Source organism: Culex quinquefasciatus, chromosome 2 (genome assembly GCF_015732765.1).
Source record: "Culex quinquefasciatus strain JHB chromosome 2, VPISU_Cqui_1.0_pri_paternal, whole genome shotgun sequence".
Classification (NCBI taxonomy): domain Eukaryota; kingdom Metazoa; phylum Arthropoda; class Insecta; order Diptera; family Culicidae; genus Culex; species Culex quinquefasciatus.
In genome coordinates, this window is record NC_051862.1 from 205,208,417 (window position 1) to 205,232,176 (window position 23,760).

At 43.7% G+C, this 23,760-nt stretch overlaps 6 protein-coding genes and 1 long non-coding RNA gene across 10 annotated transcripts; 2 read left to right on the forward strand and 5 right to left on the reverse strand.

Annotated features, from left to right (window-relative positions):
- Positions 1–1,031: 1,031 nt before the first annotated feature.
- Positions 1,032–2,500, reverse strand: LOC119767053 (zinc finger protein 423-like). The gene is made up of 4 exons (XM_038254401.1): positions 2,482–2,500; positions 1,892–2,330; positions 1,533–1,832; positions 1,032–1,467 (listed from the first exon to the last, which is right to left on the reverse strand). Exons 2-4 carry the CDS (start codon positions 2,312–2,314, stop codon positions 1,159–1,161), a joined length of 1,032 nt encoding a protein of 343 aa, XP_038110329.1. The 5' UTR covers positions 2,315–2,330; positions 2,482–2,500; the 3' UTR covers positions 1,032–1,158.
- Positions 2,501–3,326: 826 nt separating this feature from the next.
- On the forward strand, positions 3,327–6,701 carry LOC6045418 (zinc finger and BTB domain-containing protein 17). 2 transcript variants are annotated; one of them, XM_038254399.1, is made up of 7 exons: positions 3,327–3,625; positions 3,871–4,643; positions 4,704–4,898; positions 4,957–5,136; positions 5,197–5,379; positions 5,943–6,511; positions 6,571–6,701. In XM_038254399.1, exons 2-6 carry the CDS (start codon positions 3,873–3,875, stop codon positions 6,456–6,458), a joined length of 1,845 nt encoding a protein of 614 aa, XP_038110327.1. In that variant the 5' UTR covers positions 3,327–3,625; positions 3,871–3,872; the 3' UTR covers positions 6,459–6,511; positions 6,571–6,701. The 2 variants fall into 2 exon arrangements, with proteins under 2 accessions (XP_038110327.1, XP_038110328.1); XM_038254400.1 differs by lacking the exon at positions 3,327–3,625 and adding an exon at positions 3,645–3,692 and having other exon boundaries at positions 3,759–4,643.
- A 1,153-nt stretch (positions 6,702–7,854) lies between these two features.
- Positions 7,855–8,753, reverse strand: LOC6045419 (uncharacterized RNA-binding protein C365.04c). The gene has a single exon (XM_001862762.2). The coding sequence runs from the start codon at positions 8,657–8,659 to the stop codon at positions 7,874–7,876; it is 786 nt and encodes a 261-aa protein (XP_001862797.1). The 5' UTR covers positions 8,660–8,753; the 3' UTR covers positions 7,855–7,873.
- A 73-nt stretch (positions 8,754–8,826) lies between these two features.
- Positions 8,827–11,210, forward strand: LOC6045420 (zinc finger protein 2 homolog). Its single transcript, XM_001862763.2, has 3 exons — positions 8,827–8,974; positions 9,361–11,014; positions 11,072–11,210. The coding sequence occupies exons 1-3, from the start codon at positions 8,941–8,943 to the stop codon at positions 11,169–11,171; spliced, it is 1,788 nt and encodes a 595-aa protein (XP_001862798.2). The 5' UTR covers positions 8,827–8,940; the 3' UTR covers positions 11,172–11,210.
- A 1-nt stretch (position 11,211) lies between these two features.
- On the reverse strand, positions 11,212–14,179 carry LOC6045421 (zinc finger protein 320). 3 transcript variants are annotated; one of them, XM_038253059.1, is made up of 5 exons: positions 14,114–14,179; positions 12,179–13,339; positions 11,684–12,115; positions 11,487–11,617; positions 11,212–11,422 (listed from the first exon to the last, which is right to left on the reverse strand). In XM_038253059.1, exons 2-5 carry the CDS (start codon positions 13,322–13,324, stop codon positions 11,311–11,313), a joined length of 1,821 nt encoding a protein of 606 aa, XP_038108987.1. In that variant the 5' UTR covers positions 13,325–13,339; positions 14,114–14,179; the 3' UTR covers positions 11,212–11,310. The 3 variants fall into 3 exon arrangements, with proteins under 3 accessions (XP_038108987.1, XP_038108988.1, XP_001862799.2); XM_038253060.1 differs by having other exon boundaries at positions 14,097–14,114; XM_001862764.2 differs by lacking the exon at positions 14,114–14,179 and having other exon boundaries at positions 12,179–13,425.
- Positions 14,180–14,647: 468 nt separating this feature from the next.
- Positions 14,648–16,017, reverse strand: LOC119766853. The gene is made up of 4 exons (XR_005277179.1): positions 15,540–16,017; positions 15,293–15,479; positions 15,115–15,239; positions 14,648–15,054 (listed from the first exon to the last, which is right to left on the reverse strand). It is a non-coding gene; the product is annotated as an uncharacterized LOC119766853 (long non-coding RNA).
- A 1,676-nt stretch (positions 16,018–17,693) lies between these two features.
- On the reverse strand, positions 17,694–19,579 carry LOC119767817 (zinc finger protein 433-like). The gene is made up of 2 exons (XM_038257382.1): positions 17,897–19,579; positions 17,694–17,833 (listed from the first exon to the last, which is right to left on the reverse strand). The coding sequence occupies exons 1-2, from the start codon at positions 19,498–19,500 to the stop codon at positions 17,734–17,736; spliced, it is 1,704 nt and encodes a 567-aa protein (XP_038113310.1). The 5' UTR covers positions 19,501–19,579; the 3' UTR covers positions 17,694–17,733.
- Positions 19,580–23,760: the final 4,181 nt, after the last annotated feature.

Genomic DNA, 23,760 nt, shown 5'->3' on the forward strand with positions numbered 1-23,760 from the left:
GTAAGCGGATGATTCTGGGTTCGATTCCCATCTGCTCCAACCTTCCATCGGATGAGGAAGTAAAATGTGGGTCCCGGCCTTGGTTGTTAGGCCGTTAAGTCATTCCAGGTGTAGGAGTCGTCTCCATGCCATAAGTACAAACAACACGCCAAACCAAGCCTACTGGAATCGCTGGCGGCGGTTGGACTCGCAATCCAAAGCTCGTCAGTTAAAACACTGGGGTGGAAGGTTCCTTGGAGTAGAAAGAGGTTTGGGTGCTCTCCCCATTCAAGCCTTCGGACTCCTAGGTTCGAGCAGAAACTTGCAATAGAGACCACAAAAGACCCGGGGGTCGTTAATGTGGATGGTTTGATTTTTTTTGATTGAATATGTAATAAATTATTGAATGAGTATTTATAATAAGATTGATATAATTCATAAATAACAGTTTAGAGCGCAACAAAAAGTGCGCACCTTTATAAATATTGCCTTGTTAGCTGACAGATTGCGCATTAATGCGAGAGCGCGCTAGCGAGAGAGAACAACGAACGAGAAAACAGTGAGACACAAGCGAGACACGCGCGGTTAGCGAAAGAGAGAATGAAGATTGTCAAATCAGTTTTGTGGTTGATTTGTGTGGAATAAGGCGTGTTGTTTGTTAATAAATATTAGCTGACAGATTGCATTGCGCATTAATGCGAGAGCGCGCTAGCGAGAGAGAACATCGAACGAGAAAACAGCGAGACGTTCGCGGCTAGCGGAAGAGAGAATGAAGATGGTCAAATCAGTTTTGTGGTTGATTTGTGTGGAATAAGACGTGTTGTTTGTTAATTGCAAAATATCTGTGTTTTTATTATAAAAGAAAGTCCCCGATCACGACAGAATATAGAACCATCATTGACAGTCATTGCCCTAAGAGTGAAGGACATCATCTACAACCTTAAGATTTTGCCAAAATAGGACGCAAGTTTATTCCCTGAAGAATTCATGGAAGAAAACGGAAAATCGAATAACAACTTTGTTGAAAGCAAAGTTGACGCAATGGACTTTGATATGAGTAATATTTTATTTTGATTCCAAAATATTATGTCTAGTATTTGACTTGAACACGATTACTCGTGCTCATCACAGTTGTTCAAAAACGTGTCGACAGTTAAAAACAAAATTAATTTACGCCCTTCACCACACATCTTCCTCAAACTCGGTATCCTCAATGATGACCTCCTCCTTGACGATTGTCAGCGCTGGCGCATTCGTTTTCATAACCGCAAAGCACGGCAAATCCTGCTCAATATCCGGCTCTCTTCCCGTCTCTTCCTCATCAAGCTGCTTTGTAGGCGGAAGATCCTCCGGTATCGATTGGGTGTCACTTCCGTCGAGATCGGGCGACTCCTCGCGGGTCCTCCACAGGACGTTCCCGTTTACCGCAGACATGCGGCCTTCTTTGTGCTTATGACGGTGCCGTTCGACGTCACCTTTTAGGAGGGGCTGGAACAATAATTGGGATAAGGAATCTATTGTGAATTATTAAGGGATTTAGTTAATACACGCACCATTCGACAAGCATCGCAGAAATATTGGCACAGTTTAAAAGCATCGTGCTTTACAACGTGGGCGGTGTAAACCGTAGTTTTGGCGCACACTTTGCCACACTCTGGACAGTCCGGTGTTCCCACCACCTGGTATAAATCGTGCACATTTCGGCAGTGCTCTCTTAGTGCATTTGACCACGAAAACTTTTCCCTACAAATTTTACATCGAAAAGGTTTGATAATGGGCCTTTTCTTTGTAATGGCGTTAGGTCGGTGATGCGTTTTTCTGTGTTTTTCAAGTTCTTTTTTCGAAGGAAAGCTCTGAAAAAAATAAGACTGTTAAAACTGCTAAAGCGGTTCAAACTTCAAGCCGTTCCTACCAACAGACAAGTCAAACAGCAACAGTTATTTGCAAGGCTACTTTCCAAATTTTGAACGTGCTCCTCTATATGCACGATCATAGCTTTTTCATTTTTATACATGTGCGAGCACATTGTACAGTGCCACGGGTCATTCGGATTCATCTTGGACGTATAGGCAGCGAGTTTCTTTTTCAACACCGGAACGAACGTCTGTGAACCCTCGAAGTCGTCACCATCCTCTCGATCTAACGGACTGTTGGCGTCCATTGTTTCCTCCGAGTCCAGTGATTCCACCGCGGACAGTGGCGGCTCGCACGATTCGTGCTCATCGTCGGACCGGTAGCTGTAATGGTCCAGCTCGGAGGGTTGCTCATCGTCTTCCAGCATCACTTCTTGCTTAATTACGATGCCCGAGCTCGATGACGATCCCGGCTGGTCCATTTTGATTAGTTTTGTTCTAAAAAAGGTTTAAATTTTCATTTTCTTAACTTGTGCTAGTAAAATGTATCATGTCATGAAATCTATTTGAAAAAAACTACTATTCAAATTTTCAAAAATATGTTATTTAGGGATACATGCTCTTTATGTGTTTGTTTTTTTGCACTTACGGAATCAATCCTAATTCAATTTGATCGTAAAAATAGTAAGACTTTATTGTAAATCTTGTTCAAATAGTTTTTCACGGAATAAATCAATAAATATTTTGGTGCTCCCAACAAACAACTATCTACATCCAAAACTCGGAGCGTACTGTGTGTATCCACGCTTCTTCCTCCCCTTCTAATTTAGAATTGTGTTGTTGTTTGAACACTCCGTGCTCAAACACATTTCACTTCAACGAATCATCTCTGCGGTAAACTCTTCGCAGTAGGCTTGGCCGCTTTGACGTTTGTGGTGCCACATTACATTCTAATACAATGGCGCACTAAAAATGTCAATAAATGACGAGACGAAAGCTAGGCGTAATCAAACCTAAGGCTTTTCCAGGATCACTTAGAAACATTAGTTGCGCTAGTGTTAGATTGGTTTTGAAAATTCATTAAGTTCCCGTAGTTTTTTGAAGCACTAAAAGTTTGTAATTTGTTGGTTTATCGGGTTTACAATTTTATTGGGTCAAGGAAGTCACTCTGGGAAATATAAATAAGTTAAAAAGGCTTGGAGGATAAAGGGTAACAAAGTACTCTTACGGAGAGAGGAAACTAATTTTTTAAACTTAAGAAATAAACTTTATTTTTTTCACAAATTTATTTCTTTACCTTTAAGTTTCTAAATAGGTAAAAGAAAAAAATGGATTGTTTACGTCGCAGGCAACAAGATGATTAACGCTATTGGTGAAAACTTCTAAAAAGTACTCAGCCTTTTTTGACAGATGGTAGAGTTGTTGTTGTTGTAATAGCTTGCACAAAACAATTATGAAAAATTGCTTCAGGTGGCAAGGGAATTGGCATTTTTTGCTCAAATTCATATCTGCTTTTATGGCAATTCATTTGGAAGCGATACTTACCAGTAACTAGTCGAAACTTTACGTAAGTGAAACAATTTTACATTATAAAGAGGCGACCAACTATTATCACTGTTTACGTTTTGAACTTCAAGACGTTCAATCACATTGGTGAGCATAGAGTGAAAGTACGCAGCCAATTTTGACAGAAAGTATTTATGTTGACTGTAAACATAAACAAACCAGCTTAGGTAGTGATGAATGTTTGTAATTTCGAAGGATAACAACAAATTTAATTAAGCTGAATTTAGGTAAGTTAAGTGCGGGAACTCGCATTTTTGGCCTCTCTTACAAACGTTCTTACAAATTGTTCACAAGGTACAATTTAAAAGTGCGCTAAAGCGACACATTCAAGCTTAAAATTCTGTTCGAGATTTGTTCTAGGATTTGTTAGTTTATTTTGGATCAAATGTAAATTTCCGGCTAGTTCCCTCCCAGACTTGATACATAGTTTATCTAACAAGTTATCGTACCCCATAAAACAACAAATTACAAGCAATGGACAGCGACATCTGCCGGACGTGCCTGCTGCGGCATCCGTCCGCGCTGGTTCCGCTGGCCGACAGCCGGAACGACACCCCGATACTGGACATGCTGGCCGGCCTGTGTGGGGTCCACTTTAGGCAGTCACCGCAGCTTTCGGACGCCATCTGCGAACGCTGCCTGACCAAGCTCGAGGTGGCTCACGCGGTGGCGCAGGAATTCCGAGACCGGGAAATGCTGCTGCGAAGTGTGTGGGGGACGGAGGGTTGGCTGGTGCTGCTGGAGGAGTATCGGATCGGCGACAGGGAGGAACCACGGTCGGAGCGGTTGCTGGGCAGTTTGATCGATGGGTTGGGGGGTCAGCAGGAGAGGGGAACGGAAGAGATCGTTGAGGAGAAAGAGGAGACGATAGTTCCAGCTCCACCTTCGGAATCTGTGGTGAAAGAGGAACTGATAATCGAGGACAAATTGAACACTCCCTGTGAGGACAAACCGGGTGATCAGCAAGAAGGGGGAGAACTTGTGCCCGAGGAAGAACTCGACGTCAAACTGCTCAAACTATACCGATGCAAGGAGTGCCACAGACCGTTTCGCAGCCATAATGCCTACAGAAATCATCTCCGGAAGCACGAGCAAATCCGGCAGCACTGGCTGCTCACTTGCAGCCAGGAGCAGAAGCGAACCTGTGCGTACTGTAAGCGCGAATTTCCGGAATCCATCAGCTTTCAGCGCCACGTGGCATGGCACAAACGAAGAGGTTTGCGCTGCTGTAAAACCTGTGGTGAGGTAAATAACCCTTTTGAAATGGGTGAAATTAGATTTCTTCAAATGAGTTTAATTTTACAGCACCACGCAACGGCGGAATCATTGAAAAATCACGTTTGTCCTTACGCTTCGGGGAGAAGGGCGAAACCTGCACGATTACTATTTCGCTGCGACGAGTGTGGCAAAAGGTTCTTGTCCAAAAAACACTACCAAGTTCACTTGGAAAGGCATGAAAACCTCCGGAACGGGACGTTCAAGTGCGATGTTTGTTCTAAGGTTTGAAATACACCATGTTTTTTAGTAGTTTTAATCTTTTAATATTTTTCTTAATCAGTGTTTAGCTACAAAGTTTCTCCTGCGTAAACATATGAGCGAACACAGAGGCTCTCCAGAGTACTCAAAAGAGTGCGAGGAGTGCGGCCAAGTGTTGACCACCCCCAATGCCTATCAGTGTCATAAACATAGACACAAAAAAGACCAAAATGGGTCTTTCCACTGTGCCAAGTGTAAAAAGGTACTTGATGCAAAAAAAAGCATTAATTATGTAATATTTTAAAATACTTTTACTCCTCAGAACTTTGCGACTCCAGCGCGTCTGGCTAGTCACCGTCTTAGAGTACACAAAGGCCTTCCAGAGTACAGGAGAGAGTGCGAGGAGTGCGGCCAAGTATTGACCTCCGTCAATGCGTATCAATGTCATGTTTATAGACACAAAAAAGATCAAAACGGTTCATTTCACTGTGCCAAGTGTGAAAAGGTACTTGATGCAAAAAACATTAATGAGCAATTCTCTACGAAAAAGGTCTTTTTTTTTAATTTTAATTTTTGTATTTTTTAATCCGGCTGAAAGTTTGTTGGTGCCTTCGGGATGCCCTAAAAAGCCATTTTGCATCATTAGTTTGTCCCTGTTTGTCCATATAATTTTCCATACAAATTTGACAGCTGTCCATCCAAAAATGATGCATGAAAATTCAAAAATCTGTATCTTTGGAAGATTTTTTTTTTGGATCGATTTGGTGTCTTCGGCAAAGTTGTAGGTATGGATAAGGTCTACACTGATCAAAAATGATACACGTTTAAAAAATCTGGTGATTTTTAATTAATTTTTGAATTTTTATACATCATTTTTGTATGGACAACTGCCGAATTTGTATAGAAAATTGTATTGACAAACTAACGATGCAAAATGGCTTCTTTGGACATACCGAAGACACCAAAAAAGTTTCAGCCAGATAAAAAAATACAAAAAAAAATCGAATGATCGAAATTTTAGAGAATTGCTCTAATTTCAAAGCATTATAAAATACTTCCATTTTTCAGAACTTTGCAACTTTAGCGCGTCTATCTAATCACAAATGCGATGCCCATGAGCCAGCGAACGATGCAGAGATATCGGCCGAGCCCGCGTTAAAGGAAGAACCAATCACGGAAGATGATCCCTCATCTTCAGGTCAGCCATCCAACGAACTCCTGTTTTTCGAGGACAACTCCCTAGCAACAGTCAAAGATGAACCGCTTGAAGAAAATGACTGCGAGCTCGAATTACCACCGGCGGAATCGCCCGTATCGGCCAAAGGAAACAGCGGGGCCAGTTCGAGTGCGCAGAGTGTGGCAAGCGGTTCTCCAGGGAGAATCACTACCAGAGCCACCTGGAAAAGCACGAAAACATCCGGAAGGGCAAGTTCCAGTGCGATATTTGTCAACAGTTCCTGGGCGGACAGCGCGCCCTGTGGCACCACAAGCGGAACAGCCACAAAGAGATGCCGAAATGGATGCAAAACTGCGCGGAGTGTGGGCGCGTGTTTTCCAGCGAGAACAGCTACCACTGTCATATGACGCGGCACAGGAACGTACAGAGCGGACGTTACCGGTGCGAGGCGTGTGGGAAGGTGAGATGGTGTATTCGTGATTGTTTTTTGTTAAAATAATTATTTTGTTATTTTTTTAGTGTATGTCACATCATAGCGATTTTAAGAGGCACAAATGCACGGCTCAACGTGAGAATAAATGATTCTAAGTATTTAACTAGCAAACATTTAATGTGATTAAAGCGGACTAAAAGTTGATTTCATTAAATAAGATTTGTATTTTTTTTTTTTTGTAGCTATTATAAAAAAAAAGTTTAGTTTATACTATCCAGGTTTTTAAGCGAAGATGGCGTTCGAATGGAAAACATCCGAAATGTCAAAATTACGCAGCACCAACATTAGAAAACAAATGTGGCTGTCATGCCATGACACACTTTTTTCGGAATATTGGTACCACTGCGTGATTTTGACATTTCGGACGTTCACCATTCAAACGCCATCTTCGCTTAAAAACCTGGATAGGCCTAGGAATAAACGCGAATAGCAAAATTACGCTTTCTTTTCGTGACCCCGTTCATCCTCTCAAAAAGATTCTTCAGTTCTGTTCGCACGCAAAGTCGCATGTGCCAAACGTGCCCTCTCTAATACGGACGTGAACTTCAAGTAGTCGGAATGCATGGTTGGTCTCAACCGAGGTCTTAACAATATAACTCCCACCTTCGAACGACTCTTTTACAAGAATAGCTGATGTGTTCCTTGAAAAACGGATATTCGCTCTCCAATGAGTTTCTAAATATTATCGCTGTGATGTGGATGTTTGCCGATAAGCATTTCTACTGCACCATCTGAAGCTACTTACCTGAGTTTACTCTCGAGAACGAACGATATGCGAGGCAGCAGGTCGTCCAAACTGGTCGTTTTGTTCGCCAGATTCTAACACATCTGCCGTTGACGTGCATAGCGGGCAAGATACCGGGACTGCCGAATCGGAGGAATTTCGCTAGGCGTTGTCATGTGGGGTAACGTATGGCGTGACCGTTGTTCGGCATGGGCGGTTTGGCCAAACTGGCCGCTGCTAACAACGGAACTTCGTTCAAGCTAGGCACGTTTACAAGTGGCGGGACGTTGGTCGAAATTGGAACCACTTTGATGTTGCTAAGCGTCAGTTGCTTGATGTCCCGAGAAGCGATGGTTGTGGATAATGTGCCACTGGTTGACGGATTTCCTTGCTGTTAAACACATATTTGATAACCCCGACAGCAAGGACACGCTAACGACACCGTCTTCAGTGTAGCAGCATCTCTTTTTTTAGATTTTGTCTTCAGTGCAGCGGCATTTTTTTTTTTAGAATTTTGACGATCCTAAGGAAAAAAACCAAGGATTTGTGATACTCCAAATTATTAAAAAAAAAAAATCCAAAAACATAAATATTCATAATTCTGCTCAAAGCTTTATTCCCTTCCGCTCCATGTTCCTCACCTTGGCCCGCATCGACACCTTCTTGTTGTGCGCCTTAATGTCCTTCTTCGTCTTCGGTTTCGCCTTCTTCCGGTCCAAAATCGGATCGCGCTCCTTCACCTTCGGTTCCAGCGCCTTCGGCGTCAACGACACCGCCGTCGCCTCCTTCTCCGACCGGTTCTTCTTCCTCATCTTGCGGATCTCCGCGTTCTTCTGCTCCAGCAGCAGAATCTTCTGGTGGGACTTCTTTTTGCCACTTTCCGACAACCGAACGCGAATCTGGCGCCCGTCCAGGAAGCTCCCGTCGAGCAGGAACGCCCGCTGAAAGCCCTCCGGATCGACCATCTCGACGAAGGCAAATCCGGCCGACCGTCGCTTCGGTATCCGGACGCTCTTGACGCGACCCGCCTTCTCAAAGTGCTCGAAGATTTCCTCCTTGGCCGTGGTGAAGTTCACGTTGGAGATGTTCAGCACGAGCCGTTTGTTGTTTTTGATCGTCTGCAGAATGGCCGCAATCTGGGACTTGGTGAGGGTCGGCAGATTTCCACCCTCGTCGTCCTCCTCCTCTTCGCTGCTGCTTTCCGTGTCCGGTTCGGGGGCGCCTTTCCGGCGGGTTTCTCGGAGTACCTGCTTCGGTAGAGGAAATTCTTCCTGCACGGTTTTGGGGACTTTTGCGGGCAGGATGACGCGATCCACTTCGTAGTCGGAACCGCTGTCGTCGTCCTGGGGAGGGGCCACCACCGGGGGTTGCTTTCGCTTCGCTTTGACCATTATTTTTGAGGATTTAATTGGGATTTTAACTGAAAACGTGGAGCACGAGCGAAACGCGACTCGTTCCACTGAATAATGAAAACAAAAACACGCTGCTTCTGAAATTTGACATTTGACCGTGAAAGCTGTCAAAGTGTGAAGGGCTAACTTGGCGCGACGCTGGCTATGTTTTTGTTTACCTACAACACACGAATCAAGTTCAACATGTTGCAGTTTCAAGTTTCTTTCAAATTATGAAATATTTATGAATTTCATCACAAAAATACAAGAATAAGTATCTCATGATGGAGGAAATAATTGAGGAAATCGTTCTTTGTGAGTATTAGGCATAAAAAAACAAAACAAGCTGAGAAGTGATGGGAGCAAGAGCGTCTATGCGAAGTGTCCTTATAACCGCTACGAATTTCCGGCGCTTGGGAAGGGAAAGGAGTACCTTTTTTATGCGCCGGTAATTCTGAAATTCGTGCAAAGAGGTGACCGATTCGGTTAAATGTTCGGTCAGAGATTCTAACGATTCCGAACGGGGGTCGACCTCAACGAATTACATGAAAGAAGGTACCAGCCTAGAAGAATGTTAAGAATCGGTGGGAAAGTCTAAACAAACTAAACTGACATCTATCCATCCAAATCTGTTATATTAGGCTTAAGAAGAGCTTCACTTAGCATTATTTGTAGCTAAATCATAATCAAATTCCCAACAGCTCCCATCAAAGAGGAAGAACTGCTAGAATATCCCCCTTCCTCGCCAATCGAACTCATACAAACAAACCCTCTAGACGAGTCCGTCCCCCCAGAAGACCACCTCCAGATACTGAACCGCTACTGTCGACTATGTCTGCGAGAAGGAGGAACCCACGCCGAGTTCCCAACCGAGCTGGTCCCGCTGGTGTCTTCCAGCGTAAACTCCGTCCCAGTTCCCGACCTAGTTCTCGCCGTAACCGGGATAAGCGTAAGAGCGAATGACGACGCCGGCTTGCCGGGTCGCGTTTGTATGCCCTGTTTGACGCGGCTGGACCAGGCGTACTGTATCCGGCGGGACTTTGTCGAGAGCAATCGGATTTTGCGCAGCATCGTCCGGTCGAGGGATGTTACGGTGGTGGAGGGACTGGAGGCGTATCAGCGGGGGAGTATGGTTGGGGTCGATGATGCGGAGGAGAAATTTGAGGTGGATCAGTTGGAGGAACACCTGGAGGAGGAGGATGTTATTGAGGAGGATGCTGAGCATGCGGTTGAGTCGGATGAAGAGGAGAAGGTTTTGGAGAGTGATGAACAACCTGAAAGGAAACGTCGTCGGAATGGTCGCTACAACATTGAAATGAAGGAAACGAAGCTGGACCCGAACAAGTGTTACATCTGCGAAGAAGTGTTTGAAGATGCCGAACAGCTGAACGTTCATCTTCCGCAGCACGTAGCGATGATCCCGTACAGTTGTGAGCAGTGTGAAGCTGAGGGTGGCGATCGGAAGAAGTTGACTTCGTTGATTCTTCTCCATAGGCACTTCCGAATGCACGCCAGTTCGATACGGTGTCCGCAGTGTCCGTTTCGGACCTGCACGGCAGCCGGTTTGTACAATCACATGAAGAATCATTCGGATGTAATCGATGGCTTGGAGTACACGTGCTCGGTTTGCGGACTTCAGACCAAGAGTAAACGAAGCTTCGACAATCACATGCGCAACCACAAGGCCGTGGACGAGGGTCGATACCAGTGTCAGTACTGCGAAAAGAAGTTCGGGACGAACTCTAGGTTGATCAGACATGAACGTGGTCACACCAACGAGCGACCATATCGCTGTCGATACTGCACGAAAGACTTCACCAACGAAACTTCGCTCAACGCTCACGAACGAACCCACACCGGCGAACGAGGTTACCGTTGCGAGCTGTGCGACAAAGCCTATCGCACGGGAACTTCCCTCAAAGAGCACGTGGCCGCAGTTCACAGCGTTCCCGCCACATCCAAACCCAAAAGACCCCACGACAAATCGTCCAAGTCCACCCTTTTCGCGGAACCAGCGAGTTGCGACGTCGACGGGTGCTCCTTCGCCACCAAGTCCCGCGCCAAGTTCTACAACCACAAAGCGCGCCACGATCTGCGCTTCCACTGTGAGCACTGCTCCGAACGGTTTCCGTCGCGCCAACGGCTCGACCAGCACACGTTCGTTCACACGGGCGTGAAACCGTTCTGCTGCGAGCTGTGCGGAAAATCGTTCCGCTTCCGGGCCAGCTTCAACGAACACCTGGACAGCCACAGCAACGTGCGTCCGTACGCTTGCGAGCAGTGCCCGATGGCGTTCGTGCGCGAGCGGACGCTCAAGGAGCACCGGCTGAAGCACACCGACGAGAAAAATTATGAGTAAGAAGTTTTTGTGGTTTTGGCTGGTAGATTCTAACAGTTGGGTTTCTCTTGCAGATGTCGCCACTGCGGTAAAAAGTTCAAATATCGTGCGGATCAGTCAAAACACGAACGAACGCATGCGGATGAACTCACCAGAGTTGAGGCTTGTGACTAAGGTATGTTAGGAATTAAATCATGAAAGTTGCTCTCTTTACACGATACTGGTGAGATTGTTTTTGATGACGTCCCAACTTCAAGAAAAACAAGAACGTTACAATTTTATTTATAAATCCTACTTGATTAAATACAATCGCTCAGTAATCCTGGCTCGCCCCCTCCAAATCTTGACTCGGTCCAGCATGCTTCACCTTCATGTGCTTCGTGTAATCTCCCTTGTAACGGAACTCCTTATTGCACGGAATGCACCTAAAATCAAGAAAGGCTCCAATAAGTATTTGTAGATATATTGGAATCGATAACCAAAACTTACTTGTGTTGCGGTGCCGAATGCTGCAGGATGTGGTTGGCGAGCTTCTTGTTCGATTCGAACGTTTGTCCACAGTCGGTGCACAAATACGGCCGCTCGCCAGTGTGAAGCCGGCGATGGTTGACCAGGTTTGGCTGTTGACGTTGAAATTTATTAAATTTCTTAATTTACAAAAAAAAAACAACAAAATGACTACCAACCTTCTGGTTGAACTTCTTGTCGCAAATATCACACTCGTACGGCTTTTCGCCCGTGTGCGTGTTGACGTGAATGTTGAACTCTTGCTTGGTCGAGCACCGCTTGTTACAGTACGAACACTGGTACTTGTTGCTGTGCTTGTACCGGTGGTGGTAGTACCCGGCCAGGGTTTTCGCCTGATGGTCGCAACCTTCCTCTTGGCACTTCCAATCTACCGGAACCTTGCGCTCCCGTCCTCCTCGCTGGTACGGGTTCAACGAGCGATTGACCTGCGTATTTTTACGCTCGAACTCGGGATGTTTGGTTTGCAGGTGGTAGGACCGCTCGACGTTGGTCACAAACAGCGTGTTACAGAACTGACACGCGTACTGGGCGCCACCGTTGTCCGCGTGCTCTCGTTCGTGCGTCAGAAGCAACGTGTGACTCCGAAGGGACTGCAAGAAGTGTTGAAGACGGTTAAAAGTCATGAATATCTAATGAAGAGCCAACACAATTACCTTGGCGCAATACTGGCACTGATACTTCATCTCCTCGTGGGTCAGCATGTGCCGCCTCAGTCGTGGCCCGTTCCCGAACTTGCAGTCGCAAATCGTGCACGCATACTTTCCCGACTCAACCGCCTCGTGCCGCTTCATGTGGTCCGTGTAGAGGCGCTTACTGTTCAGCGTATAGCCACACTTTTCGCAAGTAAACGTCCCCATCGCCCTCTCGGAATGCTCCCGCTCGATGTGACCCTTCAACGTGTTTACCGTAAACACCCGATACGGACAGTACGGACAGCCGATGGTTCCCGCGTGCATGCGGATGTGTCGGTGCAGCATCAGCACGGTGATGATCGGATCATTCTTGGCGCGACCTCCGGCGCACGTTTCACACGTGTACGGAAGCATGTCCGAGTGAACGGGCAGGTGGACGTTCAGCTCGCGCGGACCCTCAAACTGCTGCTGGCAAATGTAGCACTTGTTCGGGTCCATCTTCGAAGGTTCACCCTCGAAGTTGTGCTTTCTCTTCCGTACCAACGGAACCGAAGGATCTCGCCGCATTGTGTATTTTTCCCGAGGTTTAAACTCCGATTCCTTATCCTCTGACTCAAAGTCATCCGAAGAACTCGGATAGTCCACCGCGTCGTCCACATCCTCGTACTCGGAACTAGAATCGTCCTCGGGTGCCAAAGAAATCTCCATCTTGATTGGCTCCGCCACCACCGTCTGCACATTGCTCAACGCAACCTGAAGCTCATCGCCGGTGCATTGTTTCAGCGTTTCCAAATTCTTTATAAAATCCGCATGCTGCTCCTGCTTCACCGGGTCCTCCAAGTGCTCCTCATCTAAATACTCCTCCTTGATCTCCACCACATCGCTCTGCAAGCTCTGCAGCGTGGCAAAATTGTCCAAAAACTCCTTCCGAATCGCGTACGCCGAACCCAGCTTCCCGATGCAAACCGTGCACACCTTCTTCGGGTACGGATCCTCGAAGTCGATCTCGATGCCGGTAAGGAAGGTGAACATTTCCGGCACCGGCATCGCTTTGACGCGTGACTTGAGCGGGACCAGCTTGTCGGGCTTGCACAGACAGAACCGGCAGTACTGGTTGACCTGGAAGCTGAGGTCCTGCTCGTTCTCCGGGATCACCATGGATTCCATGGTGTGGGTGGGGCTCTGGAAAATTGGTCAAAATAATTCAATTTGTCACGTGATAGATACACTTGATCCCCGTGGAAATGTCGAGCTTGGTCGAGCACAACCTAGCTACCATCGTGAGCGCATTCCGTGTTTACTGCCATCGACTTGTTCTAGAGTAACTTCCAGAACCTGTTCTTCATTCCGGAAACCTTGTTCCTTGGCGAACTTCCACTTCACTTCGACATTGCTGCCTGGACGAGGTCAGATTCGAATGCCTCCATTTCCGTAGTATGTAACAGTTCAATAGGGCGAATCTGCGGTTGTAAACACGCAGTCCATCCCTTTTGCTCAAGTGACAGTTCACGTAAATCAAGAGGGTGATAGACTGCTTGTTACAAACGCAGATTCGCCCTATTGAACTGTTACTACGGATATGTCGTTGATACAGATGTGGTTTATCTGGTTTTCTGTTCTTCCATCACCCGAAACCCAAATGACTTTGTGTACCGAACGATGAGGAAAGAGTGATCACTTATTTTGGTTACAACAGAACTCCGTTAACAGCTCACAATTTTATCTCATCTCTTCGAAATATTTGACAATATCTAAAAAAAAGTGTTACCAAAACTTTGAACTTTTAAATTTAATTTATTCTCCGTGTAAAATGCAAACTGCAAAATGGCGTCAACCTAAGATTTCATAGTCTTGATTCTTGCGTACAATGAGATTTGAAAGATTCCGTATCTATGTTGTTAAAATCAAGTGAATTTGAAATTTATCTTCAAATATCTACCTATTCGGTTGACCTACCACTAAAATTAATCAGAATCTAGTCCAAATTCAATGAAAAATCCTAAATTTTTGATGCGACGACACCTAAGAGGAAGAGGTGCCAATGAGCTTCTTGTTTTTCTTTTCCACCTCTTTTTTTTGACAACATTGTGCCCTATCAAACATTTCGACGGGGTAGTGCGAAGAGGGATACCGAGTTGCCAGAAAGTGTCATTCTGTTGCATCCTACTGCTTGTAGCGCACGCGTTTGTTTTGATTGGAGTGGGTGGTTTTGATTTTCAGTTTTTTGTATTTTTAACATGAAGTGTACACTGAAATAAATATCATGATTGCTGCTATAAGTTTCACATATAGTTTTTTGCAAAATGCTTCTGCATTTAACCGGTATATGCGCTGCACATAAACTGTATGAGCTCTGCACATGAATACAAGTTCGAAATAAGCAAACGCATATAGCATGAATGTTCACGACACATGAAAAGTATATGCAATGCTCACAGAATAAAACATTTGGCGATATGCACCCACATATAAGTTGTATGTGCAGAATTCATAATTTTCAATGTATTTTTCTTTTGATTATCAAGAGTGGTGTATTTTGTTTTCATTTACTATTCCTAATGTTGAATTGCTGATTAAACTTTCTTCCAATATTAAAAAATTCTTATAATGTATTGTTGAAATTTTTTTCAAATACTTTTTTTTAAAACAATTGCGTTTTGTACCACAAGAAATCACGTCGAGCAGCTTGAAGATTCAGTTTCTTCCACTTCCTCCATCACTTGCTCCGCCGGCACCGGGTCGTGTCCGACGTGCTGCCAAAGAAGCGCCCGAGCTTTCCTGAGCCAGCATGGCCGTTTCGCTCGTGTTCGGTGACGTTACTTCGTCTTCTCGTGGACCAGTCGGATTTTGACCTTCAGGTGGCCTTTCAATTCAGCACCGGCATGTAGATCGACGGCCTTAAATGAAACAATGGGCAGTTAAAACATAAAAATACACTAAATTCAAGCTTTATTTACCTTCTTGTTGCTAGACCCGATCTCGCCAACGGGGTTCATCTTCAGAACCTGACCAATCTGAGGAATCGGCCTCAGCACCGCAAGCTTTGAACATCTTTGATCCGGAAAACTTATGCTGGGTTTGCCTGGAAAATAACTGTTTTGTAAAATTTAAATCAAGAAAATATTCGTCACAAACCTGTCACGGAAGTCGACTTTCCGACGGATCGTCGATTCACGCCGTTTCAAACCCGCTTCTTCACGCGAGTCGAACGTCCAAACAACGAGGTTTAGCGGCTTTTAGCGACGGCGCCAATGTCCGCCTGCGAGAACCACTTTTTTACACTTTGGCGGGAGATCCGGTTAAAGGAGCTGGATTGGAGCAACTGCGAATAAGAAAAATGTGAAGTCGAGAAAAATCTTCGTCACAAATATTTCTTACTTACCTCCAACGTGGCGTTGAATTTATCTACCCTAGATCTAGCAGTAGGCTTTTAAACAATTTGACTATTGAAAAAATGCCAATAAATGTTGGCACAAAACCCTCGACTAAAATTTTTTTCCAATTTTCGCCATCTTGTTCAGAAAAAAACGTTTTATGGCCGCATACCGAGACGCATACATAAATGTTGTGAGCATTGCATGTAAATTTTATGTGTAAAAGCATACAGCAAAAATCTATAGCATCGCGCACATACAACTTATATGCAATGCTCACAAAGTTTATTTGCGTAAACAATATTTTTTGTTAGGAAGGAAGCAAACTCGGTTATGTGCGATACGCATATAAAATCTATGATGATTGTTATTCAAATTTATATGTGGTACACGAAGTTCATAATGACAATTCATAAGTTTTAATAAGCTGATCTGAGATACAGTTATGTGCCGTTGGCATATATAATCAATCATGATTTTAGTTTCCGTGTATGGTTGTTGGGTGTGGGAGGACACGGCGGACTGATCCCTTGCTCAGCTTTTACCGATTCCCGAAGGATCTGTGTATCCGACGTGCATGGATCAGCTTTTGTGTGAACAGCACGGATGAAGAACTTCACTTCAATGTGAAAGGCAGTACCCGCGTTTGTGAGGTAAGTTTCTCTGAAGAAATATATTTTTTGTAGAAATTTAACGCAACAAGAAAATTAAGACAAGGGGTTGACATTAAAGAAACAGTATTCCAATGTTTTTTTTTTTCAATTTACAGATCCATTTTGTCGACGGCAATGCCAAAAACTATACAACCGTACGAGGACCCATTCCGGATGAGCTTGGAGCAGAAAATAATGAGAACGTTGGAACACTAGTTTCCCGGTTGCGAGAGAAAGTGGTGAAATTGGAACAGTAATTTTTTGTAATTATTACTGTTTCCTGCTGAAAATTACTGAGTATTTTGACAAAGGGGGACATAGGGGACATTTGCCGAACCATACGGGTTTTGGCAATATGGGTATCAAATTCATCATTTTCGATACCGGACATGAAAATGGCCATTCCGATAATGGTGGCCACAACCTGGGGGACATTTATCGAACCATACACACAAGATTCATCCGCCTACGATTGAAGACATATCATCCACGAAAATCGAGAAAAATGAAGTTTGACAGTAGGAGTATGTATGTTTGATCTTCGTTTGAGTTGACTGATTTTGTTGTTATCACTTTTTTATTTTAAACGGTTTTTGTTACTGATTAAACATGAATTAGAACATTACTTGAAATAAAACTTTCATTAAATTATTTGAAACATAAAATTCTACCCATTCTGACAACACTGCCAAACGCGATGGATGATGCCCTGTTGTAGTTTTTTGTCTACGGTGTCGACTGAGCATCTGTCAAATTTCGCTGGTTCCTGAGCTGGTTTCAAAACAGTTAGCGAGTCGGCATCTCTTCCTCTTAGGACGACACGAAAGACGTCCCAATTTGCAAGCACAATTTTCAAAACAAACGATTTGACGTTTTGCGCCACGTTAGCCCCCACCCACTCATCATCAAAGCCACAGACGGAACAGACTGAAAAAGATGCGTAATCTAGTCTTCTTTACTCGTGTTAAATTAAAAGTCTGGAGTTTTTTTGAAAAGGTCCTATAAACCAAATTTTATTTTTTTGCGTTTTGGATGTTTTTGAATACCCCTGACTCAAAGCGGTTCTAAAAACACCCAAAAAGCAAAAATTGAAAATTTGGTTTATTGGACCTTTTCAAAAAAAACTCCAGAAGTACACCCTTACCAAAAATCATGATTTTTTGAGTTCCAAATCTCACTTTTCATACGGTTTTTTGAGTTCAGGTACTACAACCATAAAAATGGTTATATGGGTTGAACTGAAAAATTCGTATGAAAAGTGGGATTTGGAACTCAAAAAATCATGATTTTTGGTAAGGGTGTGTGCACATTTTTTCAACCAAATTACCTTGTAAGTTTTTAAAACTATATTGAAAACGCTTTTTTGAATCTATAATCTTCACGTTCGATTACAATGAATGCTACTAAATCAACTGTAGGTACTGAATGGATCTACATGCCTTTCCCCTACATAAAATAATGTTTCTTAGAAGATATTAATATTTTTTGGAAAATTAAAACTATACATTGCAAATTAAAGCTTTATTGATCGTAAGTAGAACAAACCACTTTACAACACGGTTTCAGAAACAACTCCCTCCTCCTCATGCTTCTTGACGTGCCGGACGTAGTCTCCCTTGTAGCGGAACTCCTTTCTGCAGATTTCACATCTGAAAAAGGAGAATCGACTTTTAAGTTTTACCAACTCATGACCACAAAACCCCGCAACCTACTTATGCTGGGGCGGCGAATGCTTCAACACGTGATGCGCCAACCGCTGCGAGGTCGAGAACGATTCTCCGCACTCGGTACACAAATATGGTCGTACGCCGGTGTGGACGCGTACGTGGTCCGTTAGGCGAGCCTGCGACGTGTACCGTTTGTCACACTCGGAGCACGCGTACGGTCGTTCCCGCTTTTCCAGGTGCGTATTCTTGTGGATGTTGAGCTGCTGCCGGTTCGCGAAGAACTTTTCGCACACCGCGCACTTGAAGCGGTTTTCGTGCAGATTTTTGTGGTTGTAGAACGATTGGTAGCATTTGGCGACGAACTCGCAACCCTCGTACGGGCAGCTCATGTCTTCGCGCGTGCGTTGGTAGCCAACTCCTTGCCACGGTTCGTGCGTGTTTCTGCGTACGGTGTGACGTCGATCGACCGATTCCGGGTGTTCTACGGACACGTGCTTAACTTGGGCGCTTCGGTTGGCGAATCGTTGGTCGCAGAACGCACACGCGTACTGTTTGAGGTCGCCGGCGACGACGTGCTCGCGCTCGTGGGTTAGAAGCAGGGTTTTGCTGCTGATGGACTTGGAACAGTACTGGCACTGGAATTCTTTGTTGTCCTCGTGGGTTAACGTGTGGCGCTTCAGCCTCGAGCTGTTGCCGAACTTTTTGTCGCAAATCAGACACGTGTAGCGACCTTCCTCGAGGGCGTCGTGCCGAACCATGTGCGATTGATACGATTCTTTGCTGTTCAGTTGATAGCCGCACTTTTCACACGTAAACTCGGCCCGCGCATATTCCGCGTGGTACCGCTTAAGGTGGGCGTGCAGTCGATCTTCGTTGTACACCCGAATCGGACAATGCGGACACTCGATGGTTCCCGCGTGCATCTGGAAGTGCCGGTGTAGCATCACAACCGTGATGATTTTCTTCCTTTGGCCACCCCCAGTTTCGCAGGGTACACACGTGTACGGCAGCATGTCCGAGTGCTGTGGCAGGTGGATGTTCAACTCGCGCCCATCCACAAACTGCGCCTCGCAGATGTAACACTTGAGTGGGTCCATCACCGAACGTTCCCCGACTATTTTAAGTCTCCTTCTTGGAACACCCTTTCTCGGACCCGGTTTCAATCTTTCCCGTTGCACCGATTCCGCCACCTCTACGTACTCCGGAAAGCATCCCTCCCCAGAAGATTCATCCTCCCCAAGCAGCACTTCCATCTTAGACGAAGTCAACTCATCGCCCTCCTCCTTAACGACAATCTCCCCCTCAAAAGCCTCCTCCTTAACCACCGACGACCCGCCGCCCAAAAAGTAACTCTCCAGCGTGGCCACATTCTCCAGAAACTCCTTCCGTATCCCGTACGCCGACTCCAGCTTCTCCAGGCAAACCGAGCACACCCGCTTCGGGTACGGGTCGTCAAAGTCGATCTGCACCCCGGTCAGGGCGTGGAACATGGCCGGAAGCGAAACGTCCCCGATGAGCGACCGCAGCGGAATCAACGTTTCCGGTTCGCACAGGCACAGCCGGCAGAAGGCGTCGATCGGTTCGTGCTTGCGCTGCTGGTTGTGGACCTCGTCGGTTGTGTCCACGTCCAGCGGGTTGACGGTGGCCATCGCGAAACAAACTTTACGGTGGAAATTTGTACAACTATTTTGCAATCACACCCACAAAAGTTGTTTATTTACGCACGAAACAAACTGACATTTCGTGCCGCGTTAGCCCTTTGGGTCGAAAAAGGTCTTGCACGCTCAATAGAAGTCTATCAAAAACGATTTAGTAACAAAACACTGTAATTTTTAGATTTTTGTTCAAAAAAATTACCGTGATTACGCGTAGAAAAAACACTCGTTTTGAAAACAACAAAAAATAATTTGAGATTTCCGGCATTTCAGAATATGAAATCGAAAAAAAAAACAAATTCTAAGATTTCTCAGACATTTAATCGTGAAATAGTTCTACAATTTTAAAATTTCGAAATGTAAATTTTTAAAATTTTAGTATTTGACAACCAGAAATTTATAAATAAAATAAATATGCACACAAAATTTTTTTTCAATATGAAAGTTTTATATTTTTGAATTTCAGAACCAGCCTTTAGAAATTCAAATACTCAGGGTCCTGAAAATCATCATCAATTGTAAATTCATTTTAGAAATTCAGAACTTCAAAAATTCTAAAAAATTTAAAACTTGAAAAGTTTAAGAAAATAAACCATTTAAAAAAAATCAGAAATCTGGGGATTTCAAAATATAAACACAGTTCGTACTCGATTATCCAAAGTCCTCGTCAAAATATAACACCGGATAGTCGAATCATTAAAATTGTATTTAAAAAACGTTACTTAATCCACCTAGGTGAATGGGGGCTTCCTCTTCTCGGTTCATACAAAAATTTGTGTATTGAGAATGTACAAGTATAATATACATTGTATATATATATATATATATATATATATATATATATATATATATATATATATATATATATATATATATATATATATATATATATATATATATATATATATATATATATATATATATATATATATATATATAGACGATTCGTTGATTCAACTAAATTGCTAATATTATTGTTCACAATGATAAAGCTTAATTTTCTGTGTACCATGACACTTTATACGACCGCAAAGGATTTAAAATGGATTTTTAAAACAATTTAAAGAAAAAACTTTGTGATCCTTTTTGACAGAAAGAATATTACTTTACAAAGTATATAGCCTATAGACTTACTAAATCGAATGATATTTATACCAGTAAAAGTAAAATAGGCCTACGGTCTGTCGACGAAAATCCATGTAACCAGTGCACGCGAGCTGTCTAATGCTGTCACGGCTTAAAAACTAATGCAGTGCTCGAACGATTCATAATTTCCGTAAACTCTCTCCCTCTCTCGCATTCCGCTCTAACATTCCGTAGCTAAAGCGAAAATTTAAGAAAGGGTAAAAGTGTATCGCTAACGGAGTCGATCGATGGCTCAAGAAAAGGTATCTAAGAACACATTACATATTGTCATTTCCCGAAATGACTTGACTTGTCTTGGCTTGGCTAAGACATTTTAGAAGCTATTCTGGACCTGATTTGAGGTCGGGTGGAATCTTTGCATGCTGGACGCGATTTACAAAGGGAATTTTATTTCCTAAGATGACATTCGAAGCACGATGAAAAATGCTTTCGAGTGAAGTATAATAGTTCTGGGTTTTTAGCCGGATGGGCGAACCAGCATGTGATAATGCCTTGGTATCGTCAAAAATACCAGTTTAGCGCAGATATTAACGACTAAGCTTAATAATTCGTCGAGATATGTATCTCAGTGGATTGGGTTTTGAAAGAGCTTTACAAAAATGTGCAACATGCCAACATTTTGGTTGATTTTGGCCTCGTTTTAGTCGATTTGGAGGCGTCTGAATGCTAACAGTTTTCTTAAAGTGGCTGTAACTTTGGCAAATTTCAATGGATTTTTGTCCCGTTTCAGCCAGGGATGGAGGACATTCCAGACTACCTAGTTGTGCAAAAATGAAGCAATTTTGAAAATTTTTCATCGTTTTTGTTTTTTGATTTTAGTTTTGCAAATCGTTTTTCGTAAATATCTTTTGACAGGAAAGGGCTACGGGGAAGATTTTCAATAGCGACTTATCGGAAGCTAAGAGGGATCGAATGCAACCGGAAGTGTCCAAATCCGTTCAGCCATTTCCGAGAAATCGCAGTGACATTTTTTGGCCAATTTTCAAGTGATTTTATATGGCATTCCTCGGAGAGGAAGCCAAAACTCGGGTTCCCTCAAAATAAAATAATCTGCCGTAAACCAATTGCGACCAGTTGGTCGCGTTTTTGTTGCACTCTTCTCAGCAAGTCGAGTCGGTGTAGTGAGCTAGGGCGCGCACCAGAGTTTTATTTTTGGCCGGTGTGTGCCCCGTGGGTTCGAATCTCGTTCTCTCCGCTGCTCGCTCTCTGAGCTGATATGTTTGTTTTTTTTTCTCTCTGCGCGTAGTCGAGGAATCTTCCGGCCGGAAGGTGCTCGACTTGAGTTTTCGAGCAATCTTCCGGCCGCTCGACTTTTGAGGCTATTCTGGACCTGATTTGAGGTCGGGTGGAATCTTTGCATGCTGGACGCGATTTACAAAGGGAATTTTATTTCCTAAGATGACATTCGAAGCACGATGAAAAATGCTTTCGAGTGAAGTATAATAGTTCTGGGTTTTTTAGCCGGATGGGCGAACCAGCATGTGATAATGCCTTGGTATCGTCAAAAATACCAGTTTAGCGCAGATATTAACGACTAAGCTTAATAATTCGTCGAGATATGTATCTCAGTGGATTGGGTTTTGAAAGAGCTTTACAAAAATGTGCAACATGCCAACATTTTGGTTGATTTTGGCCTCGTTTTAGTCGATTTGGAGGCGTCTGAATGCTAACAGTTTTCTTAAAGTGGCTGTAACTTTGGCAAATTTCAATGGATTTTTGTCCCGTTTCAGCCAGGGATGGAGGACATTCCAGACTACCTAGTTGTGCAAAAATGAAGCAATTTTGAAAATTTTTCATCGTTTTGCCTTCCTCACTGAGGTAAGGCTATAATCCTGCTCTAAAATTGAACTTTTTATTAAAAGCTCAAAAACCCACCTTGATGTATACATAACGACTCAGAATCGAAAACTGAACAAATGTCTGTGTGTATGTGTGTGTGTATGTGTGTGTGTATGTGTGTGTGTATGTGTGTGGGTATGTGTGTGTGTATGTGTGTGTGTATGTGACCAATAATGTCACTCAGTTTTCTCAGCACTGGCTGAACCGATTTTGACCAAACCAGTCGCATTCGACTTGGTTTAGGGTCCCATACGGTGCTATTGAATTGTTTGAAGTTTCGATAACTAGTTCAAAAGTTATGTATAAAAATGTGTTTTCGCATATTTTCGGAAGATGAATAAATGGCAGTAAACTGAACCAAACATCATCATGTTATACATCGTTATTTAGGTAATTGAAAGATCTTTCCAACGAGTCCACAACATTGAAGATCTGGCAACCCTGTCTCGAGTTATAACCACTTAAGTGATATTTATGTACTTTTTTGTAGCCGGATCTCACTTAAATGTATGTAAACAATGTCCGGATCCACCATCCGACCCATCGTTGGTTAGGTAATTAAAAGACCTTTCCAACGAGTCTTAAACATTGAAGATCTGGCAACCCTGTCTCGAGTTCTGACCACTTAAGTGATATTTATGTACTTTTTTTTGCAGCCGGATCTCACTTAAATGTATGTAAACAATGTCCGGATCCATCATCCGACCCATCGTAGGTTAGGTAATTAAAAGACCGTTCCAACGAGTCCACAACATTGAAGATCTGGCAACCCTGTCTCGAGTTATGACCACTTAAGTGATATTTATGTACTTTTTTGTAGCCGGATCTCACTTAAATGTATGTAAACAATGTCCGGATCCATCATCCGACCCATCGTTGGTTAGGTAATCAAAAGACCTTTCCAACGAATTTACAACATTGAAGATCTGGCAACCCTGTCTCGAGTTATAATCACTTAAGTGATATATATGTACTTTTTTTGTAGCCGGATCTCATTTAAATGTATGTAAACAATGTCCGTATCCATCATCCGACCCATCGTTGATTAGGTAATCGAGAGACCTTTCCAACGAGTCCACAACATTGAAGATCTGGCAACCCTGTCTCGAGTTCTGACCACTTAAGTGATATTTATGTACTTTTTTGTAGCCGGATCTCACTTAAATGTATGTAAACAATGTCCGGATCCATCATCCGACCCATCGTTGGTTAGGTAATCGAAAGACCTTCCCAACGAGTCCACAACATTGAAGATCTGGCAACCCTGTC

Excerpts from the sequence above, each read along its gene's own strand:
- LOC6045421 (XM_038253059.1), bottom strand. The coding sequence starts at position 13,324 with ATGGAATCCATGGTGATCCCGGAGAACGAGCAGGACCTCAGCTTCCAG. Across the intron at positions 11,618-11,683 it reads ACAAGAAGTTCAACCAGAAG|CCAAACCTGGTCAACCATCG; the intron begins GTTGGTAGTCAT and ends CAACGTCAACAG. Across the intron at positions 11,423-11,486 it reads CATTCGGCACCGCAACACAA|GTGCATTCCGTGCAATAAGG; the intron begins GTAAGTTTTGGT and ends TCTTGATTTTAG.
- LOC6045418 (XM_038254399.1), top strand. The coding sequence starts at position 3,873 with ATGGACAGCGACATCTGCCGGACGTGCCTGCTGCGGCATCCGTCCGCG. Across the intron at positions 4,899-4,956 it reads AGTGCGATGTTTGTTCTAAG|TGTTTAGCTACAAAGTTTCT; the intron begins GTTTGAAATACA and ends TTTCTTAATCAG. Across the intron at positions 5,380-5,942 it reads ACTGTGCCAAGTGTGAAAAG|AACTTTGCAACTTTAGCGCG; the intron begins GTACTTGATGCA and ends TCCATTTTTCAG.
- LOC6045420 (XM_001862763.2), top strand. The coding sequence starts at position 8,941 with ATGATGGAGGAAATAATTGAGGAAATCGTTCTTT. Across the intron at positions 8,975-9,360 it reads AATTGAGGAAATCGTTCTTT|CTCCCATCAAAGAGGAAGAA; the intron begins GTGAGTATTAGG and ends AATTCCCAACAG. Across the intron at positions 11,015-11,071 it reads ACCGACGAGAAAAATTATGA|ATGTCGCCACTGCGGTAAAA; the intron begins GTAAGAAGTTTT and ends TTTCTCTTGCAG.
- LOC6045419 (XM_001862762.2), bottom strand. The coding sequence starts at position 8,659 with ATGGTCAAAGCGAAGCGAAAGCAACCCCCGGTGGTGGCCCCTCCCCAG.
- LOC119767053 (XM_038254401.1), bottom strand. The coding sequence starts at position 2,314 with ATGGACCAGCCGGGATCGTCATCGAGCTCGGGCATCGTAATTAAGCAA. Across the intron at positions 1,833-1,891 it reads GCTGTTTGACTTGTCTGTTG|AGCTTTCCTTCGAAAAAAGA; the intron begins GTAGGAACGGCT and ends TATTTTTTTCAG. Across the intron at positions 1,468-1,532 it reads TCTGCGATGCTTGTCGAATG|CCCCTCCTAAAAGGTGACGT; the intron begins GTGCGTGTATTA and ends TTATTGTTCCAG.
- LOC119767817 (XM_038257382.1), bottom strand. The coding sequence starts at position 19,500 with ATGGCCACCGTCAACCCGCTGGACGTGGACACAACCGACGAGGTCCAC. Across the intron at positions 17,834-17,896 it reads CATTCGCCGCCCCAGCATAA|ATGTGAAATCTGCAGAAAGG; the intron begins GTAGGTTGCGGG and ends CTCCTTTTTCAG.